Source organism: Pempheris klunzingeri, chromosome 16, assembly GCF_042242105.1.
Source record: "Pempheris klunzingeri isolate RE-2024b chromosome 16, fPemKlu1.hap1, whole genome shotgun sequence".
Lineage (NCBI taxonomy): Eukaryota > Metazoa > Chordata > Actinopteri > Acropomatiformes > Pempheridae > Pempheris > Pempheris klunzingeri.
In genome coordinates, this window is record NC_092027.1 from 1,085,802 (window position 1) to 1,109,309 (window position 23,508).

Below are 23,508 nucleotides of genomic sequence, written 5' to 3' on the forward strand. Positions count from 1 at the left end.
GCATCATTGTCAATTAAATAGAGGATATTCAAGTTCAGCACGCAGGCTTTTGGCACCTTTAGTGGAAATGGGAGACCACGGGGATGTAAACGGAGCATGTGACAAACAAACACAGCAAAATATAAATATGTACATACAAATAATGATTTGATCTTTTGAAAATACTCGCACCTCCTTCCAGCTCACTGTCGTCCTTCCACAATCGTTCCCTACATCATCGACTGCCTCTTATTCCCACACATTAATATACCTAACGTTTCCTTTGAGTCATCTCCGCTACAAGAATGACCTTAAACAACCTGCTCGTGATCATTACGGATGTTCTGTCGCGCCTTTTTCTTTAATCTACTGAAGTCGCCCAGAGGAAGTGATCTCAGATCAGTGTCAGTTAGTAACCACACCGGGGAACTTAACTGGAATTAAGTGCAATACTGACAGTTTATAACTTTAAGGAGGTTTTCAAAAGGGAGATGAAATTAATGGCGCTGAGGGGAATTTCTTTACATTATCCACTTCGACATGAGATTTTTAATCTCTGTCAGGACTTTTCAAACAGGAAACTTCAAACTTTTCCCTGCACCAGACTCCCTCTTGGTTTGTGTCAGTTTAAAGGAGCCTTCAAACTACGTATGTACAGCAAAACTCTGATCGACCTCAAGTCATCAACTCTTCTCAAGGCCACAAATGGAAGAGTTCAGCCAAAATGTGGCATTTTTGTGATGAACTCACTGCTCAGTGGTCAGAGATCCCTTCAGAGTTTTGAGACTGATCCTCGATCAGAGTCTCTGGGCAACTTCCCCCTATCCTCTGCGTGCACTTGATGTCACCACTGCCATATGTTTTTACTTAGCAGTAACCATTTTGTGTCCCTTCACGAGCATATTTGCTGCAGGGACGCAAAATAGCTCAAGTCAGACCAGCCCCTCTAGTCCCAGTGGATAATTGGAGCCGATCGGTCGTTGGTCATCACCCTCTTGAGCCTGACGCCTCTCCGGATGGCCACCAGGAAGTCCTCCACCTCGCCATATTCTGTCTCCTCCAGGAGCTCCGGGAGAGGCCGGCGCTCCCACTCCGACACCCGACCGCTGGGCTGCGGTGGTGGGGTGGGAGGATCCGATCCCTCGCCCTGGTGCTGGGTCCCCCAGAGGCCTGATCTGGGGGACAACGGCCCGCTGCTGCCCGGTGACAACGGGGTGGTCGGGGGGCTGAGAGGGGTTCGTGGAGCGCTGGCGTCCTCTGATGCTGCCCGGACGGGGAAACCGGGATGTTCAGGCACAGTGGGCGTCTTTACTGGGATCATGGGGGGCTTGATGGGGATAGGGCCCAGGCTAAGGCCCCCGGAGGGCCGTCGCAGGTTGGGTTTGGAGGATGGTGTCCGTCGGATGGTGGCGACTCCCGGGGTGATGACGGCGGAGGGGTGGGAGGGCAGCCCGGCAGTGGAGGCGGGGCGTTTGGACTGGAACATGCGGCGGTAGGACTGACTGATGTCGCTGTTTCTGGGGATGGTGGAGGATTTATCGAAGTCTGACGCCTGCTGCTGCTCGCCTTCCTGATCTGCCCCCACGGAGTAGTAGTCACAGTCTGACACTACGGGGACAAAAAAACAGCTGATCACACATCTTATAGCGACAGCAGGCGTTTCTTCTGCATCTGATGGAACAGATTCTACGTCCTCAGGTTAAAGGTACTGAAATAAAACTATTGCTATTGAGTTTTTGATCTGTAAACTGAGCGTCGTTACCTCCTGAGGGAGTTAACGAGGGTCATGCGCTGTGTTACGGTACCTGACATGCTGGTGTGGCCACTACAGCTGGAAAATCAGGGGCAGCTACTGTTACAGCTGAGGCCAGTTCAGTACAGAACCCAACAAATGTCACCGTTTTAGCACCGTCCGCTTCATTTTTATGGAAATTGTTGCGTCCGAGGAAATCAGTCCGACCGTGTGTGTGTGTGTGTGTGTGTGTGTGTACCTACCTTGTGACGGGATGGTGTCCTCTGAGCAGCAGGGTGTGTTGGTCTGGCTGCTGTAGCCGCTGGAGCCCTGCAATGAGTCTCTGCTGGAGCCGTGGATGTCCAGCTGGAGGCCTCGGGCCAGAGCTCTGGCCAGCTCCTCATGGGCCTCCCGGTCCTCCTGCTCCCGGTCAGCACGCACACACACACACACACACACACACACACGTATATACAGTTTGTGTTTTGACAATCTCACAATACACCTTTTAGATTTGTCTTGAATCTGTGTGAAACCTCCGTCCAATCAAAAAGCTGCTAGAAAGTCACATGATCATGTTCAGCACAGACAAATCTACATTTTCTTAAAAACTCATCTGACCTTGGGCGACATCACAGAGTGGCCTCCTTTAACCCCTTGTGGTTCCTCTCCTGGTGTGGTGACGTCAGCGCCCTGGTGGCTGCTGGGATCTGTAGTCTCCCTCCTGTCTCTGCTCCTCTTCAGGGTGTTGACCACCGACTGGTCATATGGACCCGGTTTGGCCCAGTCCTGTACGGACAGACGTGATCCAGCTCAATGCAGCATCACGTAAACTCTGCTGCTTTTCTCAGTCACATGTTAAACACACAATTTTAGACTTTTATAAACCTGATCAAACACTAAAAAGATGGATTAACAGCACAACACGGTAAAATTAAGGTTGTTGTGTGTTGAGATGCAATAATTTAGAAAACAGACAAACGTGAATCCTGGATTGGCCCAGTTTTGCTTTTAGGAACTCATAATGTCAAACTAGCAGATTTGTCTTTTTAAAAAAAGTAAAGATATGTTTGTATTTTGAAGCTGCAGCCAGCAGACTTTGGGGATTTTTACAGGATAGTTTGCTGGAATAAATATTAATCAAAATTAGGATTCACTTGTTCTCAGTTTATTCTTACAGACCACACAAAAGTCAAAACCTGGTTTAAAAAGAAAACTTACACAAATGATTTGTGAAAATAAAATAATATTAGTATATTAGAGAACAGGTGAGAGACAGGCAAGGCTTTCTGTAGAGTTGTTAGTTTGTTTTCAGCTCGTAAATTATTAGATGAAACTGAATATTGTTTCCTTGTAGTGTTTGTTTTGAGTCAGCAGAGCAAGAACATGTGTAGGAAAGATGAAAGACGCTACAAGCATAAGATGAGAGGACACAACCAAAAGAAAAAGGGGGCAAAGAGGGGTGTGAGAAGATGAGAGAAGGAGAGGGAGAAGTTGAGGAGGGCATCAGGGAGGACGAGGATCAAACCTTCCAGGATGGGACCCTGGATGACGGGAGCAGGAACTCTCCTTCCAGGCTGGAGCCTGAACGGGACCACGGCCACGAGGGAGAAATGGACGAACAGGAGGGCGAGGAGATGGGGGAGGAGGCGGTGGAGGAGGAGTAGGTGAAGTATGGAGGGTGGAGGTGGGTGTCCTGGGCCTGCAGTACCGCTCCGTGCAGACAGAGGGCGACGTGATGGTCAAAACCATTTGACAACTGAGGGTGAGTGGATGGGGGAGAGGCAGACAAACAATCCAAAAATTTAAGGTGATGGTTATGGCATGAAACATGACGCACAGGAGTGGAGGTGCTACATGGAGCAGGAGGAGCTCAGCTGTCTTTTACAGTAGAATAAATCTTTGTATTTTGCTTTATAGCAATTAAAACCAGTGGAGGGCGCCGTATCCTTCCACTGGACACACTGATGCTCCATGCGGCACCTTCACACACAAAATAACAGCAGACCAGAGTGTGTGATGCTGCTCGACTTGACCCTAAAACCTCGTACATGCGTGTTTGTGTGTTTTCGTGTGTAGGTGTTCACCTCGCTGTGTGAGGGGGAGGAAGAGGAGGAAGATGAGGAAGGCTCCTCATTGACAGACTGAGATGACAAGGGAGAGACGCACGACTGCGGCAGAGCCATGCAGAGCGCACACACAACAGGAGTAAGCAGTTCGCAGGATGCAAGAAAGAAACGGACAAACAAAAGGACAGAAAGAGACAGGAAAAAAACGGTAGAAGAAGAAGAAGAATGGCACAGATTAGTGATTAAAAACATAATCTCAGTGTAATCAGGCCAAGCTGAAGCAGAATTAGCAAGTAAAAGTATGAGCTAAAAACAACAGAATAGCCAGCATGAAGAAGCAGCAGCAGAAGCAGGTTCAACAGATGGAAGGAGAAGCTAAAAGCCACCAAACTCCATTAACAAAAATAGTAATTTAACATGGGAGTTACTGTCTCGATCAGTTAGTCTGTCCATGTCATTGTGTGACCTTGATGTTTTAAGAGCTTAGTTCAGATCCAAAATAATATTGTGTGGCATAAAGTAACAAAACAAACTAACCGATAGAAGCAGCAGCAGAGCAGCAGCTCCTGTGTCCTGTGAGCTAAAATCCCTGTTTTAGTGAATGTAGTCTGGTGTGTGTGCTGTTTGTGGTTAAACCAAAAGGATCTTCCAGGTCTCTCTCTGTAGGGATCCTTTCCATGATGCTGTCACACACTTAGAATAACACTCTGAGCCTGTCAGTGGATCAAACAAGCTCTTTGATCGGGCACAGTTAACCCTAAAGGATTACTTTACAGCGACTGTAGTTTGTTTGGCGATCCACTGGACCAGCTCCAACTGTTTCTGTATCTACCAATCATTTCAAACCCAAAATATAAAATAAAATAAGGCCTAATTTTTACATTTTTTATTTATTTTTTTTGAGTGTGAGAGACTTCATTAATAATTTGGGTTGGGGAACGATTTGGGCGCTGATTTTCTGACATTGTATAAACAAAACTACAAATTAAAACTAAAAAAGAAAGAATGGACTAATCATCATTGGAGATAATTGTTGTGTCCCCACACTCCACCCTGAACCACCGCTTTGGAAACCCTGCAGGGAAGAAGTGAGGAGGCCATCTGTAACAGCTGGGGTGACTCAGCACACACACACAGGAGCTAATGAAGCCACAATATCTCAGCAACCCTCTTCGTCGTCAGAGGAGGAGGAGGAGGAGGAGGAGGAGGAGATGAGAATATAACAGAGTGTCGGCACAATAACAATCTTCAGCCACAGTGTTTCAGTAGCTTCGGCTCCTCACCTGCGAGCTCTCCGGAGGCATGGGTGAGGGGGATTTGGACTGGAAGGCGTCCTGGGAGATGAAGCCAGAGTCGTGGGAGGAGACGGAGGAGAGGCGGGCCGGCGTCTGCTGGGGGAGCACCGAGGAAGAGGAGGAGGAGGAGGCTCGGTACCGGAAGTGGGAGGTGGGGGAGTGGCAGTGCGAGCCGCTGGAGCGAGAGTCGCTGCTGTTGACGCTGTTCAGGCTGCTGTGGGGCGCAGAGAGGAGGAGGTTATATGTCAGAGAGGGAGGAACGGTCATTTTGTCCTGTGAGGGGGGGCGTGAGTCCGAGTCCACCACCATTCATGTGATCATGTGATCTATCTGAGTGCGACTGTCCCGTCAGAGGACATCCTGAGCTTTCTAGTGGTGTAACACATGTTGGGATGGGATTCTGTCCAGCTACAGGTTTCATGGAAGTGAGCGATCACATTTATAGAGAAATACTGTTTTTGTTCTGCTGCTTTTTATTCGTGAGAGTCGTAACTTTAATATAAATGTCTGTCTCCACATATGAACCCTTAATGTCCTCTGTGGGGGACTTGCTTCTTCTCATTTTCAGCCATTTTCCAGACTTGAGAGCGCTGAGTGAGGCAGGAAGGATTTAAAGAGTTAAAAATGACTGAGGGGGAGTCAGGTGAGAGAATGAAGATGAAGAGAGCCGGGCAGCAGGTTTCAATTTTGGTAGAAAATGTATTATCATTAATAAATGGTACCTTGTTATGTCCCGATGTCAAATACAAGAGGTGTGTTAGAATAAATAAATAAGTTTTGAGAAAACAAATCTTTGTAACATGTTTCTTACATCCTGATTAGCTAAATTATCATGCACATGCAGATCACTTTAGTTTTACTTTTTAGGGCTTTGAGACTTTCAGTTTCTAAGAAGAAGGTGGAGGGAATTTCATTTATTTAAAAAAAAAAAAAAGGACCGTTTGTCCAGATTATCCACACACGGTCACCAGTTTTCATTCAGACTGCTCCCTCAGCAGAAAGTGGTTCATTAAATCTGTTCACCCACATCCAGGATTATCTTCACAGCTTATCTGGTGCTTTAGGGATGATATTCTGGACAAATATCAAAACCATTTGCACGACTCGCTGTCGTCACAGCTACAACAGCACAGCACTTTCACACTCAGCAGCTTGGCACCATGGACGCTGTAAAGACCACACGGCTTTACAGTCTGAACATTAAACCTGCTCCCACCAAAGCTGCACTGCTTCTCATCACTTAACCTGAGTATACAGATGAAGATCAGAGGAGGAAGAAGAGCTTATTCCTGCTTCTTTGCTCTGGTGTCCACTTTCTTTTAGGATCCATTTTAACCCATAAGAACCCTTTTCTCCTTTAAATCAAATTATAGGGGTGTAAAACAGACTAAACGGAGCATAAGGAACATTTCTGAACTTATTTTTGAGACACTACCTCTACTGTCCAAGACCTGAAATATTAAACATGTCACAGCTTTATTTTTAGAAGCTGTTTCATATCAACTTTTTCCTAAATTATGGTCAGCACAGGTTCATATAATCCAGGACAGGATCAGAGCTGTTAAATATTCTGAAACTCACCTTTTAAAAACTAAAACTGTTTAAAATCAGCTGGTTGTGTCTCAGGTGTTAATCAGACAGATCACCATTTTGGAAAAGGTCACTGGGTCACATGACTGCACCAGGAAGTTCAGTATCTGTCACTGAGGGACTTCTGGAGTTAAAGTCAAGGATAAAAGCTGTAAAGGGACATTTCCACAATATTTTAAAGGTCTGTGACACCTGTGGGTTCTTATGGGTTAAAGGTTTTTTCCCTTTTCATGGCTGGATCATCACTGAGCTCCTCACCCCTTACTGTCCTAAAGGGCCTGTCAGGATGCAACACACTCGAAGTAGAAAAGAATCATCAGCTGAAACTCTGTAAAGATGCTCATATATCTCAGAAATGTTGGACTAGTCAGAGACGAGTGGTTTAGTGTTTGGTTCATGTTCACTTCCCGTCTGGACCACAGGGAGGCAGTCGAGTAAAGACAGGAAACGTAATTAGATGTTTCAGCTTGTCGGGAGGTTTGTTGGGATGATGGGAGGGTTTGTGTGGCCATGGTAACCAACCTGCACATGCTTGACTTCCTGGAAACGGTGGTGCTCGGGGACGACGGTGGAGTCTGGTAGGACCAGGTGCACTCGGAGCCCTTCAGGTCGACTATTACCTGGAGAGAGAGAGAGAGAGAGAGAGAGAGAGAGAGAGAGAGAGAGAGAGAGAGAGAGAGAGAGAGAATGAGACAGGCATCTCTGAAAGGGAAGGCAGAGTTTCTCAGCAGGGGAGGACGGGTTACTTCAGCTCACTTAACCAGAGCAAGAGCTGTGTTTCCATTCATAAAACTGTTGGAAGATTAACCAGAAACAGCCGTTACATAGCTGTCTTTAAAGCCTCCAGACTCCACAAAGTTTGTCTCTTTTCTCTAAAGCCTGTCAAACAGGATTATTGAGGCGAGTGTCAAACAATAGAAAGAAACACGCACCGTTTCTCTCTCTGCAATCAATAAGAGACAATAAGATAAAGACTAGAAAAAGGACGTCAGCATATATTTCAAATGTGAGGGGGTTTGAGAAGAAGACTGACAGTAATGTGTAGTTTATATGGCAGTTATTAAGTGCAGCATGTAGTCTGGTTCTCTTTTTGGAAAACACTGGAGGTTGAGAGCTGATCAACTGACGCCATCCTTCATCTGACCACATCTGCTCCACCATACCTGCTCGCTGGAGGCGGGCAGCTTGTGTGGGTCCATAGTTAGTGTCTTCAAGTCGTCGGTCAGAGTCTGGAGGTGAGTGATCTCCCCCAGCATGGACATCTCCTCCTCCTGACACACACACACACACAGTACAACTTTGTAAAACCATCCATCAGATCTACAGGGTGACCAAGGAGCTGCTGTTTTGTGTCTTTTAAACTGCGGTTTAAACACAGACTGACCACCACGGGCTTCAGCATGGAGACGAAGCAGCAGAAACGACTCCTCTCCTCCACCAGCGCCTTCCTCACCGCCTGCTTCTCCGTCTCCTCCAGCAGCAGGTATTTATCACTGACGTCCTGCATGGCGCTGTCCAGCTGGGGCTGGAGGTCCCCACGGCCTGCAAGTGAAAGAAGAGCTCAGAGGTAACAGCTGCTTTCACCAGATTCATCTGTTGATTGTTTTCTCATTTAACTGACTTTTTGTTTTGTGTACAAAAAAATTAAAAATGACCATGACTCTGAACCTCGGTCCTGTTATCACATGTTCTGACTTCGAAATGACTAAGATTGTCTGACTGCATTATGGAAAAGATCCCTACAGAGACAGACCTGAAAGATCCTTTTGTTTTCTCTTCACAAACACCAGACTCCATTGACAAAAACAGGAATTTTAGCTCACAGAACAGAGGAGCTGCTGGTCTGCTGCTGCCTTAACCGTTCAGTTTATGTGAGCTACTGAGCATTACACAAATATTGTGTTGGATCTGAACTAACCTTTTTTTAACACCAAATAACACAATAACACGAACGAAGCTAACTGACTGAGACAGCAGTAGACCAGCAAGTCCTGTCTAAAATTACTGTTTTTGTCAATGGAATCTGGTGCCTTTGAAGAGAGCAATACAACAGCTGTTTCTGGTTTAACAAAAACAATGCAGGCGATCTGATGGACTAATTCCAAGTCTTCTTGTCATTTAAAACCCCAAATATGTAACAGTTGGCCCCTGGTTTAAAAATACTGAAGCATACTTAATGTTCACCTTAGCACAGTTTAAATGCTGTAAAAAAGCATAAAGAGAGAACAAAGACATCAAAAGTGCTCATGCAGTATAAAATGATGCCATAGGTTATTTCATGTTGTCTTTACTGACAAACAAACTGACAGAGTTTGTGTGATATCAAAGAAATGTGCATCATAATCCAGATTTTAGAACCCCAGACAGAGAGAGAGAGAGAAATAGAGGCAGCAGACGGGTTATTATCTGGGATATCGTATATTCGCTTCAGCTCCACGACACAGAACGTTAGTCACTGAGGGAACAGTCTGTTCTGAGAACACAAACACTTGATCGCTTCAAAACAATAGTTAGAGCCTCCCACAAACCATTAGCCCACATTAAAGAATTACAAGAGTTTCCTCTCCAACACCAGACTGTCCTGCCTGGAAACAACCAGCTAACCCACAGCACACATTACCACAGGGGTTATCAATTATCTGAAGACATTAGGTTACAAAATACCCACTAATTAAAATGACAGACATATTTCTGTGTGTGTATCACAGCCTTCTGTTGTCCAGAAACTATTAGAAAAACCACTGGGTGAGCTGTTCCTTCACCATGAACACACACACTGTCGTACATATTCTGACGTGGGACTAATAAAGGAATATCTCATCTTATCTTGTTGGAAATAGTCCCCAACAAATGCACCATTTCCTCCTGTGTGGTTGATAGGAACTACAGTGAGAGGCCTCTTTTTAAATGAAACTAGATTAAAGATTCCCATCATCACTCAGGCAGTTAGTAGAATAATGAACGCTAGAAGCTAGTTTTCTCCGACCGCATCACATACAAGCTGGAAGTTAATCAGCCGATCATTTCATCAGCTGTTTTATTATCACTGCTGATTTGTTGCTCTCAGAAGTGTTTGGAGACTTTTCCTCTTCAAGATGACGATCATTTGGAAATCTCATCGTCTGTGCTTCAGGACGTAAACATGCAATTAAAGTTCCTCATTCCTCCAGTGAGATCCAGGGCTGCGCTCTGTGGTCGGACTCGTAGATGGGAGACTCCAGCTGAACTCGAGAGCTTCTTTCAGGGACGGAAACGTCATCTGTGGTTCCCTGCAGAACTCCAGCAGTGCCCGTCTCACCTTCTCTGATTGTTTCCCTCCATCTCTCATGGCCAACAAATAACAACTATCACTTGGTGCATCAGATTCCAGGTTACTTAAGGCTGTGAATGAGTAGATTTTCTCTCCTAAAGTGGCCGTCCAGCATGTCAGTGAGGGGAGGCTGTTCTGATACAGGTGTTAGTCAGTTACCACCAACGTGGACACACTTAGATACACCTGGCTTCGGCCAGTCAAAGCGATGGAGGAGCTGATAACATCCGAGCTGATGATGCTGCACGACACGGCGCTAGCTGGTCAGAAACAGCTGGCTCAAGCTAGCTTGTACAGCTACTACTATGGAAAATATGTGTTTATTAAAATTTGATCCAGCTGGTTGCTGTGATGTTACACACTCCTGGACAGAAGGTGGGTGTGAAAAGGCCGTAATAGTTTTTCTCTAATCTCTGAGAGATGCAAAGGGAAGTGTTTCTGTTCCCCAGCCTTCCCTCCATCACTTTCATTCACACACTTCGAGGTTTCCCTTCATTTTTTCCCATCCTGCCTCTCATTACATTCATTTCATTCCTCTCCCTCCTACTTTCCCTCTCTGAATCTCCTTCTCACTCTCTTCTCCCCTCGTGACAGTCATACCACCGCGGAGGGAGTTTCCTCTCGTGCAGTAATAACAGGCTGGAAGGGCCCGAGGACCGAAGCAGCCCGACCACATCTGAGGTTCCTCTGGGGTCGATCGCAGGTCCTGTTTATTTAGTCTTAAAGGCTCAATTCAAAGCTGGAAACCATAAAGTCCTTTGTCGGCAGGAACAACAAGTTCTCATGTCCAAATGTAATAAAGCTCATTTTAGTGCGATGAATCAGACTGGAACTCCTTGTTCTACAAGCAGAGGACGTGTTCGGGTGTTTTCTTGTGGTTCCTCAGAGCAATAACACGAACATACCCCCCCCCCCAAAAGAGCCTTTAAACACATCATCAACTATGTTTGAAAAAGTTATCAATTATATGATGTTTAAGAAAAATCAACTTTCATATTTTTAAATAAATCTTATCACATTTTAAACTAATGAACAAATCTGCGGCATTTTTAACAAATTTATATCTGTTTACATTTCATGAACACACTTTTGAATTGAACACAATTAAAAATCAATATTTTTATTTAACGTTGCCATGACACCACCATGTTACCCCTGACAACATCTGGTATCTGTTTCTTTGATAACTTCTTCGTCTGAAAATGCCTCCTTCTTCTTCTTTATCAGAAAATGTGGAGCTCTAAACGAGGCTTCCGGCCTCCTGAGAACAGACCGCTGCTTACCCAAAGCTGCCTTCAGCTCGCGGGCTGTTTCTGGCCGTCGCGCGCTTCCCGGTGGGCAGTTAGCATGCTAGTTAGCATGGCAGTTAGCATGGCAGTTAGCATGCTAGCTTTGTGACCCGTAGTGAAGCGTCTCTCCACATTGTGCCGCTTTGTCGTCGCCCCACAAATGAGACACACGCAGTTTTCTTTCACAGTAGTAACAAAGAACTCTTCCTCCCATTCACTGTCAAAATGATGAGTTTTCTTTCTTTTTTCTGCCATGTTTTTTGGGTTAGAAACCGCATTCAGCTCCTTCATCTCCGCTGCGCTAGCTAGCTTACTCTGCACGAGCGCCAAAGTTTTGTCATGCGCACAATACTTGACCTTTGAACTCGAAGAGGTCAGAGGTCACCTAAAAACTATCTAAACAAATTTTTATTTTTAAGATATTGTCATTTTCCAATCTATATAGATGCAAGTGTGATTAAAAAAAGAATAGCAACAGAAAAAAAATAAATTTTAGACGCAGCTCACTGGTAAGTTGTGCTATTTTTTGAACAGGCCTGCGGGGGGCGACTCATGTGGTCCTTTGGGGGCAGTGTTGCCAAGTGTACGATAATTTTGCCCTCTGTACGATGTACGATGTACGATCAATAATCCAAAAAAAGGCCAAAAGTACGATAATTTGACAGTTTCCGTGAACGTGTGTTTCAATCAGCCTTGCTAAAATCTGCCGTACAGTTTTTGTGAACTCTGAAGGCATCTCGTATCACGTGACATTTCCAACCAATCGTAATTGGTTTAGCGTGAGATACGAGCACCTGGATACAAGTGACGTTGGTCCTGGAATAACGAGCATGATTGGCTGATCGTGCCCCATTAATTAATTGATTTGTTTTATTATTGAGTAATAGTTGGCAGCAGAAGTTTGAAGATGTGCAGTTATTTGTCATTTTTGAGGACAAAGAGAGAAAGTTCTGAATTATTCTTTGAAAAAAGATTGTTCATATAAGTAATTCAAATAGTATTCAAATGTTGGACTGCAAAAATAAATGTCACTAAGTGAAGCCAGATTTACTCTTTATTTTCTTATTTTCTTCTCAGTTATTATAAATACTGTTAACCTGCTGTGTCAGTTCCCCTAACGTTGGGTGGCCTCATGATTTAGCTCATTAGTTCCCACCTGTCATTTGTTTATGGGGGACACATTAGTGTAACACAGCTAAGTTGGAGCACACAGCAGTGGATGAGGACGCTTTTAAACACATATAGAACCACTATATCTGACTATCGCACAACAGTAAGCTTGTTATTTTGGTTATGACGGGTGTACGATCATTTACCCCAAAATACGATAATTTTGATTCTATGGTTTGATAATTCTACATTTCCCACCTGGAAACACAGGTGAGCCCTGTGTTAGACCCTGTTAGACTGTCCTACCTTAGCTTAGCGTGTTAGCATGCTAGTGTTTGTGAATCAGGCTGATGCTGATGTGTTCATACAGCTTTTCAAGAGTAAAATACAGAAAACAAAGTACAGAATTCCTTTAAACCCACAGCGATGAGCGTATTTGTTACTCACCAAAAACATCAGCTGGACAGAGCAGGGCATGATGGGACACCACAGGGAGGGAGGGAGGGAGGGAGGCACATTGTTGGAAAAAGGAAAAAAAATAAACACCATATTAACTTTTAAATCCTCTTCATCATGTTACATCACATAAATACCACTTAATCATCCAATGCAGCCCAGTAATCGCTTCGCTCTGCCCGACCAGAACATTCCCAGCTGCGTCAGTAGAAATGTCTCTGGAGGGTTTGGAAGAGAGACTTTGCTCCTAAATGGCTTAATAACAACTGTTTATATGTGAGCAAACCTTTCTTTGCTTTCTTCTGCAGCTTCAGAGTGTCTGAGGATCTCTTCTTGATCTCCTGACGGGCCTTCTTGTACTCTGAACACACATAAAACAGACCCACATAGACTCAGAGAGACATATCAGAAACATACAGCCAGGTATGAATTATGAGTATTACATGCTGACTATGGGGAGCATCAGGGACAAGTTGCTTTGTTATATATAAATGTTAGCATTAGCCATTAGCAGAGATTTATTTGACAGATTGTTCTTTCATCCCTGCAAAGTTACTTAACATTAAAAAAAAGCTAGGACATAAATCTCATGTATTCATCTGCTGCTGGATCACGTAGTTTGGCTAAAATTGCCGTCATAATTGCTGGAGGTAATGTTAGTTATGTTTATGGTCTATAATAAATTTACCTCTTGATAGAGAGTGTGTGTGTGTGTGTGTGTGTGTGTGTGTGTGTGTGCAGTGATCTTGGTGTCAGACTCGGGCTGACAAACATCGTCTGGCCTGAGCTGAGCTGCGGCTGAGTTTCTGGCCTGTGTGCGGCTCTAATGCAAACAGAGACACCGAGTTCAGACCGAACACATCACCACCATCGTCGTGCCGACCCTGACGAAGGAAGATGGTCTTTGTGCTACAGCTGCTTCTGGAATTTGACCTTTCTTCCCTCCTGTTATGCTTTTGTAAGGTCTGTGTCTCTGGTTTTACAGCTCAGAAATCACACACATCCTTCAGACTCTACACTGGCTTTTGACATCGTCACACTGCGTCTCTGCAGTTGCTGCTCCGTGTCTGTGGGGGGCGCTCTAGAGGTCGGTGTGTGTGTGTGTGTGTGTGTGTGTGTGTGTGTGTGCACCTTTGGCGTGATCTTTGTCCAGAGTGTTGGCCACTCTCTTCCACTCCTCCATCTGCTCCTGTAGAGGGTTGATCAGACAGTCCAGAAACACCCTGCGGACACGCAGACACACACTGTTACAGCGAAAACACTGAATCCCCACAACAGAAGTGTTGAGCTCAGGACCTGGTTTCAGGTTTGCGGGCTGTGTTTGGTGTGTAGTGGTGAGTATTTCCTGCCTAAAGTGGCTCTTGAGCCTGAGAGCTGGATGCTGGGAGTGATGTGAGCTGCAGTAACAGGAGGGAGCCTCACTTTCTTTTCTTACTAGTCTTATTGTTCTTTTATTTTTGCCACCTCAGCTTAGAAATCACATCTTTATTTCTGTTTGCAGCTAATATTCTCCGGTAGGATTAAACACGACAGAGCACAGAGTGTTTTTATCTTTCTAGAAATGTGTATTTGAATAAATGAATACTGAGAAGGTGAAGCTGTGGATTCAGTCTTGAACTCTCCTGAGTGACAGACGATGATTGCAGATACATTACAAGCAGCCACAGTCAGGTTTCTTTATGGTCACTATTCAGGCCGCACGATTAATCACAATCAATTATGAGAATAGTCGCCGCTTAATCAATCACTCTTTTTTCTTTTTATATAGAGCCAGCTCATAACAAACATTATCTTAAGACACTTTTCATAAAGAGCAGGTCTAAACCAAACTCTTATTTAAAGGAGATCCAAGAATTCTAAATTAAGGCTCGATCGACTAATCAATTAATCGACTAATGACTTCAGCAGTGTGTCAGATTAGATGATGGCGATGCCTTCACTTCCTACGGTCACTTTGCTAAGCGACGTGTCAAACCCAGGACGTGTGTGATGTGAAACTGACGGCGTCATCGTAGCTGCTCTCAAAGAAAAGGAAGCAAACGCACGCTCGTCTTTCAGGAAGTGGCTGAAACGTGAGCGATGCTGACGCTCTGAGCCGTCGTACGTGTGTCAGGCCGAGGAGAACCGGACACCTGGGCGGTAAAACGGAGGGATTATACATCCCGTCCTGCCACGGATCCCCGTGGAGGTGCTGGAGGACGAGGCCGGCGTGAAGGACGGCTACGTGTGGACGCATCATCTGTGAATCCTGTTTATTCTGTTTCCTCGTTTACAGGCTCAGCCGGAGGCCTCGTCCTCTCGCTTCACAGTGCCTGAGTCTCTCCCTCCACACTGGGACAGTTAATGGACTCGTGCAGAGAGAGGAAGATGGAGAAGGAGGGGGAGGAGGAGGAGGAGGAGTTGGCTCAGGAGGAGATGAAGTGAGTGAGGAGGAAGAGAAAGAAAGAGGATGGAGGCAGGAAGAGGAGGACAAAGAGGTCCTTCCTGAAGTAGATTACATTAAAATAATGTTGTCCTTCATATGATTGGGGGCCTGTAATGGCCTCAAAACTGATAATGAAACAGATCCAGGTCATTATTTTCATCCATTACATCACTGTTAGAGGGAGCCAAGGCCGGCCAGGAGGAGGGGAACATGGAGGACAGAAAGCCGAAGCAGGAGGAAGAGGAGGAGCAGGCTGCCATGGAGAGCAGGAAGGAGATGCTACACCTGTTCAACACACACACACACACACACACACACAGAGTGATCTACTCACATGGAGAACTGGCGGAGTTTGGCCTCGATGCTGCGGTGCCTCATGCACATCCTGGTGAGGGCTGAGCCGATGTCCCTGGTCCCCCCTGAGGACAGACACAGTCGACCCGTCAGTCACAGCTCAGCACTGTGGCCGCAGCACACACCACCACTAAAATACACTTTTGTTTCCATGTTTTGGTCTAAAAAGTCCTCAAAGTCACAGGTGACAAACAGGCGAACACCAGAACACACACGAAGCCTCGGTAAGACGTCACTACAACGACCAGAAGCCTGTTTCAGGACACGTGCTTCATCACATGGACGGACTGACAGTGTTACATACTGCTGTCTGAGTAAGTGAGAGGAAGAAGATCAAACTTCCAGCAGAATCACATCGATGTGAAGGCTGCAGCAGCAGAAGGCTCAGGGTGTCTCTTGTTCTCATTCTGAAGAGTTTTGGAATAAAACGTTCAGTTAATTATCGGTTTAATGATCTGTGAATCAGATGACGATGGAAAAGATGGACTTCAATCAATCAATCAATCAATCAGTCTTTATTTGATGACATTAGATTTATTAGATTTACTAGATGACGCTGTCGGTCTGTATGAAATGAGCCAAACTTCAGCAGCCGTAAGAGCTCCTACAAGACCTCAACCCTGTTAATTAGCCTCAGTGTTACGGTCAGAGGTCAGAGGTCAGAGGTCAGAGGTCGTCTCCTGAAGCTGAGCAGCATTGTGAGCGTGTCCCTTGCTCAAGGACGCTCCAGCAGGGTGGAGACGAGCCGATCGTCAGTGCAGCAGAAGCTCCACAGGCACCCGGAGGGAGCAGATGGTCGTCCTCTCTCTCCCCCAGACAGAACACTCCCTCCTGGGGAAAAGTTCACCAGACGTCAGCCTGTCAGCCTGGAGATCCACCGACACCGACCTCCAACACACTCACGAGAGGAAGTTTTACAGTTTTTATATCTTACAGTTTCATTCTGGATGCTACACAGAGAGAGTGTTATATCAGTGAAGGGTCCCCATGTGTATAGTATATATGTGAGTGTGTGTGTGTGTGTGTGTGTGTGCAGGGTGGGGTACTGAACACTGCATTGCACCACTGACACCTCATTCTCTCCTCTGCTCTTCCCGTTCTCCTCCTTCCTCCTCTTCAGCTCTCTCTCTCTCTCACACATCTTCCTCCCACTCAGTCTCCCCTCTTCTTTCCTCTCTCTTCTTCTTCAGCCTCCTCTCAGCCGAAGAGTTTCCCTTCCTCTCGTAGAATCACCGTAGAATCACCACAGCGCGTGGTTTCGTTTTCAAGCTTGTTGATTTGAGGACTCGACGACTGACTGATTCTGTTCGAGAGCAAAAACTTGTGAAAGTTCAGATGCTGAGTTCACAGATTCTGTTCTGCAGAGGCCTCCACAGACACAGGGCTTAAACCAGATTTATAACCGAGTGTAGGCGGAATGTAATAAAAAAACAGCACGTTGTTTAAACCAGATTAAACTGATGTCACCTCTGATCTAAAGCAGTTTCTGAGGATCCTAAAAAAGTCCCTCAGATTTAACCCATGAGCCTGATTAACGTATAGTTACAGCTACAACAGCTCTGCTCACACGCTAATGGATCAGTATTCATCTGATGTCAGACATGATAATACCTGACAGGTGGGGAAACAGGTTCTCTGTTAAGAAAGACTAACAAGATTCTTCTTCTTCTGTGCTTCTACTTTTCCTTTTCGTCTTCTTCTTTTGTAGATTTTTCTGATTTCTTCCAGCAGGTCATTATTTATTCACTGGTGTTAATACAGGGCACACGGCTAAAGTCTTGGTTTAGATTTTCAGACCATGTCGGGCCCCTGCTCCCTCGGGCTCCTGGATGTGGCTCCCCAGTGCTCTTCATCAGATATGAACATTTAAATCTCTTCTCACTCCGGTCGCCGTCTCCTGTTCCCTTTTCCCCTGGTCCTCCTTCACACCATCGTCTCCTCTCACATCATCCTCCCCTCGCTTTTCCCCATCAATCCTTACATAGCAGACGCTCCCCTCTCCACCTCCTCCCTCCCTTCTCCTCCTCTTCCTCCCCTCTTCTCACCTCCAGATGAGATGTTACTTCCTCTCTTCTCACCTCTTCTCGGCTGCACTCCTGTGAGAAACAAGGTGTCGTACTTCTGCATCAGTCCAGGCGAACCTCTCGTCATCCAGCAGGGCTGCAGGCACCTCATCGTGTTCACAGAGGCTGCGTTTGTGTTCCTGCAGGCACGAAGCTGCGGCCACCACGTAAATATGGTAAACCTTGAAGAGCAGATACCCAAATGAACCTGGTGTCTGAGGTTTGCAGGAGTCAAACAGGCTCCAGGAATGTCAGAGACAAATATGCACCTTCATCTAGAGCTCTCGTGTAGAAAATTAATTTCCCAGACCTGCATGACTCAAACACTTTGGCCTCAGCGTTGCCCGGGCAGGTCTCCACAGGAGCCGTAAGGCCGATTTCACCACTTCTTCTTCTTTTTACTCCTCATATTAAGTGTTACAACTCACATTTAGGCCAATGTGGCACCGTTTTGTGCTGACAGAGTCTTTTTAATCATCTAAGGACGACTTTTAATGGAGTTATTAAGCAGGAAATTAACAAAATAACTGAAGTATGTTCTGTTTTGTTTTGTCTAACCTAGCGGGCTGCTACACACTGATCCAGCACCAGCTGCCTCCTGATGATGATGATGATGATGATGATGAAGAGGACGGACGTGAAAAGGACCCAAAAACCAATAAAACAACAAGATTCATGAGTGAGTGGCTGAGCGATCAATCAGGACCTCACTGAAGATTATTAGTGTTAATTAGTGTTTACTCCAGTGAATAAATCAGTTCAATCAATTAGAAAAAAAACTTCTGGCATGTTTGGTTAAAAAACTAAATGTTGTTTTTTCGGTGATTCATTTAACAGAGTTTCCATCCTGAGTCCTGATCCTGCAGGGTCACAGTCAGTCAATTAGTTCCTGCTCAATTCAGCTGATTGACCCGACTGGGGACACTGTGCCTGTGTGTGTGTGTGTGTGTGTGTGTGTGTGTGTGTGTGTGTGCCTGTGTGTGTGTGTGTGTGTGTGTGTGTGTGTGTGTGTGTAATGCATTGAGACCCAATTGACCCAATTGAGAGGGACAGAGCAGCGTCTCTGTCTGACCTGCAGCTGCAGACCGAACAGCCTCGAGGCTCCACAGCAGCTCATCTGCATGTGAGACCAAACACGAGCCGCTCAGACCGGCAGAGGAAGTCCTGGTCAGTCCTGGTCAGTCCTGATCAGACCTGATCAGACCTGATCAGGACTGACCGGGACACCGAGCAGCAACAAGCCATTAGTCAGGGACAGGACAGAAACGGTGGTGAAAAGAATTAAGATGAGAAGTGTAATGAAACCAGAGAAACAGTTTAAAGGTTCAACATGAAAGAGGACGAGGAAATAAACCTTTTCTCAAGATCAATTCTTCACTTTAATGATATGAGTTATGGAACTAGGATGTTTGGGAAGAACATATTAAAATTCATATTCGTTGTTTTTGTCGCCAAAACGGTTAATAAATCCTGACTTCTCTCAGGATCAGACTCCATATTTGCTCCATATTTTGCTGATACACCATCTAAATCCTACTCAGTGACCCTTTAAAGGAGCACTGTGACATCATCACTGCACTGCTGCAACACCGTCGGACTCACTACGGACAAAAAAGGCTTTAAAACCGATGCAGCAGATGATGATGTACCATCTTTTGAGTGGACTACAGATATCTGGTCACCTCACTTCTCTCCACATTCACTCATTTCCAGCAAGTCATCATCAGCATCGTCCGACTTTCGGCTAAAGTGACGTCACCTGAGGACTTTGGGAGGCAGATTTTCAGTGGCGTCCTTAAAGAGCGAGTGAAACAGGAAGTGACTCCGGCGTCCAGAGGACAACGAGCAGGATGTAAAAGGTCTCAGAGCCCTGCGACACACACAAGACGCTCTGTGTCTCTCTGTGGTTCTTTAGTATCACTGTGGGAATATTGGTCCTCTCTGTGATCACTTTTTGTCTCTCTGTGATCATTTCCTGTTCTTTATAAGAACAGGATGCTTCCGGATGTTTCCGGTTCGTGTGTCAGCACGTTGGAACATGGAAATGGCTGCATCAGTGGGTTTAAAGACGGTCCTGCAGAGAAGACACAGGAGAAACAGGCTTCCGGCAAATATAACCCAGCAGACAGACACTGGATGTAACCTTAATTCAGTCTTCTGACCGATTTCTCTGAGGCGGTAACCCCACAGTGGGGCGGACCTCATGCCCCTCAGCGCTGTGACCGGCGGCTGATGGCGTGCTGGCGTGCTTTACAGTGAGCGGCACTGACCTGGAATCCAAGCCCACCATCAGACTGTGATGTGAACTCGGCCATCACATCCTAACAGGAGCTGCAGCACTGGTGGAACTGGGCTGAGGAACCGTAGCAGCTGACGACACACACACACACACACACACACACACACACACACACACACACACACACACACACACACACACACACACACACACACACACACACACACACACACACACACACACACACACACACACACACACACACACACACACACACACACACACACACACACACACACACACAGACTGTGGCCCAGCAGGACTGGCAGTAAATCACTGTCGTGTAGTAGGAGACTATATTTCTCGCCTCGTTGCTACAGGGAGATTCACACTGAAGAGCTATTTTTGAGAACTGGAGCATGAGGGAAGAAGACGAGTAGAAGAGGAAGATGAAGGAGACACAGAGGACGGAAGGAGGGATGAAGTCATAGTTAGAAAGCAGCAGACGAAGGCGGGAGGATCTGAGGATGGACACTTCCCCTCCTCCCTTCACATCACTGCACACCTTCATATCACCTGGAGGTCTTTTTCTAAACGCCTGCTCAGACACAGGGACTCCAGCAGGGACTCTTCTTTCATTAGCTAACATGTGATGGATCTGTAGGAAGCCACAGTAAAACATGAGAACATCTTCGTCTCTCCATCATGTATCATCTTCACCAGTCTGTGTGGGTCCTGCTGACAAATTAGGTCAAAATATAAACTTTTGAAACGGACAAAACAAAGTTATCCTTCCTGCTCTGATTCAGGATGAACTCCACTCCACCCGCCTCAGTGCTTATTAAGGAGCTGGAGGCATCAAACAATGTGTGTAAACTAATAAACACACACTTTGAACTATGTTTGACACAAAGTTTAGGAGCTTTCTGCTCTAAAGTGGAGCTCCAGTGATCAGTGAATCACATTTACCTTCACATTTACCAACACATTCTTACTGTACTACTACAATAACTACTATAATATTCATATTTTTATACATTATATATATTATTATTTATGACTGTTATATCACCGTCAGGCCTTTATCACTCTGAGCTGATGGAGAAGCACTGAACACAACACAAAGAAGAAAAAGTTCCACCCAAACTTTGGCATGACAGTGAAGCTGAGGGACGGCCCACGGCACAGTCTTTTCCTGCATCTGTGACGGGTGTTTGGCCTCAGCCCCCCCACACACAGACAGACTAACTCATGTTAGAGCTGAACGTCATCGCTGATTATGATCGATTCTTTGGCCACAAAGACACCAAATTCAACACTGGATCCATTTCCCACAAGTCACACATCTTCTGAAAGTCCTGACGCTAAAACTGACAGCACAGATATCATTTCTAAGCCGAGGCTGCAGAAATAACTCTGAGGCTGTTTCTACTAGAGAGCTGTCACCTGCTCCACCAGCTGATCCTCTGTCATGTTAGCACCCTGCTGTTAGCTGTTAGCATGTGAGCTAACAGCTAACAGCTAGCTCTGACCCACACTGAGTAATAAACTCCAAACAGCTGTTGCTCAGTTTGGGCCACGGTTAGCTCACAGCACCTCCAAACAGGGATGACCCCCCCAGGAGACAGGAAGTAGTGTGCACCACCTCACACCACCACAGCGTCTAATGCGTCATCTTATGTCCTTTGATGTCACAGGCCGCTGCAGTCTGATTGGCTGAACCGCAGGCAGCAGGGACCAATCAGGTGATGGCCGATGATAAAACAGCTGCATAGTGTTGCCTCATGGTTGCATCAGTCAGCATCTCTCTCCCTCCCTCCCTCCCTCCCTCCCTCTCTCTCTGTGCATATAGCCAAGGTCACTTTACCACTTCAGTAAGTCTCACATGTCAACAAGCAGCTGAAGTGTCGCTGTGCCGCTGCTGTCAGTCTCTTTAATGCCGAGGCACGAAATACCAAGTTACAGCCAATTAGCAGCAAGACAGAAAGGTCACATTGAGCTCAGCTGCATCCGAGCAGGAACGACTGAACTTAGATTTCACGCCGAGTACTTCACAAAGCACACAGATACTTTCTTTACAGCAGAGCTGCAGTCAGACACCTGCCACACATTCAAAGATGAACCTGAACTCCAGAGATCTTTAGTAGTGATTGAAGCACCGCTCGCTGCCTCCAATCAAATCAAACTGCCCGGCCGATGTCTCTGATCTCCCATTGGCTCGCTGGAGAACGACCCCTCACTGCAGCACTTAAAGGCGCCATTGTTGCTTCATTAAAGGGAACGGCAGCCCCCCCCCAGTTATTACCGTGCGCTCACAGGAAGAAGATTTACGAGGAGAAGCTGGTGATGTGGATCATTTTCACCTCGCAGGCCACCGTCCAGATTCAAAGATAGACTCAAAGATTTGTGTGTCACATTCTCAGTAAAAATTATTCTTATTCCATCTTATTCTATATTCTACTGTAAAAACATGTCTGTAGCACAGATTCTAATAAACGGAGGGTTGAAGAGCAATAAACAGAACATTTATCTAAAACTTTGTTTAACTACTATCTGATCATCATGATTTGTAATTTGTTTGATGAATATAAATAAAGGAAATAAGTGGAGCTGCAACAATCAATCAATTTGTCGTCCAACAGAAAACTAATCTGAACCTTTTCAGTCCAAAAAAACGACTGTTTGTTATAATAAACTGAATATTTTGGGGGTTTTAACATCTGATGAGTTCACTTTGGGCTGCGGGACACTGTGATGGACTGTTTTCACTGTTTTAACGTTTAATAGAACAAACTATTCAGCAGACGAATCCGTGATGAGAATAACTGTTTGATGCAGCCCTGAAATACAACAGTAAAACAGTCCACAAGCCAAAGGGGTCAACAGTGTCGGTGCACTGAGGGCTGCAGCTTTTAGCTTCCTGACAAACCTAAGGACTTGTTGGCATTCTCCTTTAACTGGGTCACAGCACGGGCGAGGGAGGGGGGAGTTTTCGGAGAGTCCCATAAGAGGAGTAAACAGAATTCCTTGCAGCCCCTCTGAGGCCGACCGGGTCGTACAGTCCTGGAATACCACACATCAAACTGGGAGGGGAGCAGTCCAGAGATGCCGGGCAGTGGAGGCTGCAGGCTTAGGATGCCTTCTGCAGGTGTGTGTGTGTGTGTGTGGGAGGGGGGGTTACAGTAGAGTCTTAGGATTCTTTAAATAGGCGTCCCGGGAACATCTCCCCTCTCTGATTCCATCCTGGACTTGGCCTGTTGGATCAGTTTGCTGCCCGCTGACGTGATGGACGATCCTCAGAGAGCAGCAGCACCTCACGGTTCGATACCTGCTTCAAAAGCTCAGATCACTTCTGCAGTTTGTGGATCGATGTTTGATTTCAGAGCCTCTGCAGAAACAACACGTCATCCAGAATCACACTGATTTCAGTGGACGGTTTCGTACGTTTAGCCAGAAGTGATGAAGTACATTTACTCATGTTCTGCATTCAAGCACAGTTTTGGGGTACAAGTAAAAGTTTTTTCTGTTAATGCCACTTTCCACTTCATCATATATCACTTTTTACTGCACTACATTTATCTGACAGCTTTAGTGACT

General features: G+C 45.8%; 1 protein-coding gene across 1 annotated transcript in view; it reads right to left on the reverse strand.

The window, feature by feature from the left end:
• Positions 1 to 916: 916 nt before the first annotated feature.
• Positions 917 to 23,508, reverse strand: part of LOC139215154 (protein MTSS 1-like) — a 46,747-nt gene continuing 24,155 nt past the window's right edge. Inside the window, exons 4-16 of the mRNA XM_070846024.1 lie at positions 15,590 to 15,674; positions 13,962 to 14,053; positions 13,117 to 13,191; positions 12,822 to 12,833; positions 8,050 to 8,207; positions 7,829 to 7,936; positions 7,188 to 7,285; positions 5,064 to 5,289; positions 3,799 to 3,855; positions 3,240 to 3,491; positions 2,333 to 2,500; positions 1,975 to 2,131; positions 917 to 1,587 (exon numbers count right to left, since the gene is read on the reverse strand). Coding sequence (XP_070702125.1) covers positions 926 to 1,587; positions 1,975 to 2,131; positions 2,333 to 2,500; positions 3,240 to 3,491; positions 3,799 to 3,855; positions 5,064 to 5,289; positions 7,188 to 7,285; positions 7,829 to 7,936; positions 8,050 to 8,207; positions 12,822 to 12,833; positions 13,117 to 13,191; positions 13,962 to 14,053; positions 15,590 to 15,674 — 2,150 coding nt within the window. The 3' untranslated portion in view covers positions 917 to 925. The remainder of the gene's footprint in view (positions 1,588 to 1,974; positions 2,132 to 2,332; positions 2,501 to 3,239; positions 3,492 to 3,798; positions 3,856 to 5,063; positions 5,290 to 7,187; positions 7,286 to 7,828; positions 7,937 to 8,049; positions 8,208 to 12,821; positions 12,834 to 13,116; positions 13,192 to 13,961; positions 14,054 to 15,589; positions 15,675 to 23,508) is intronic.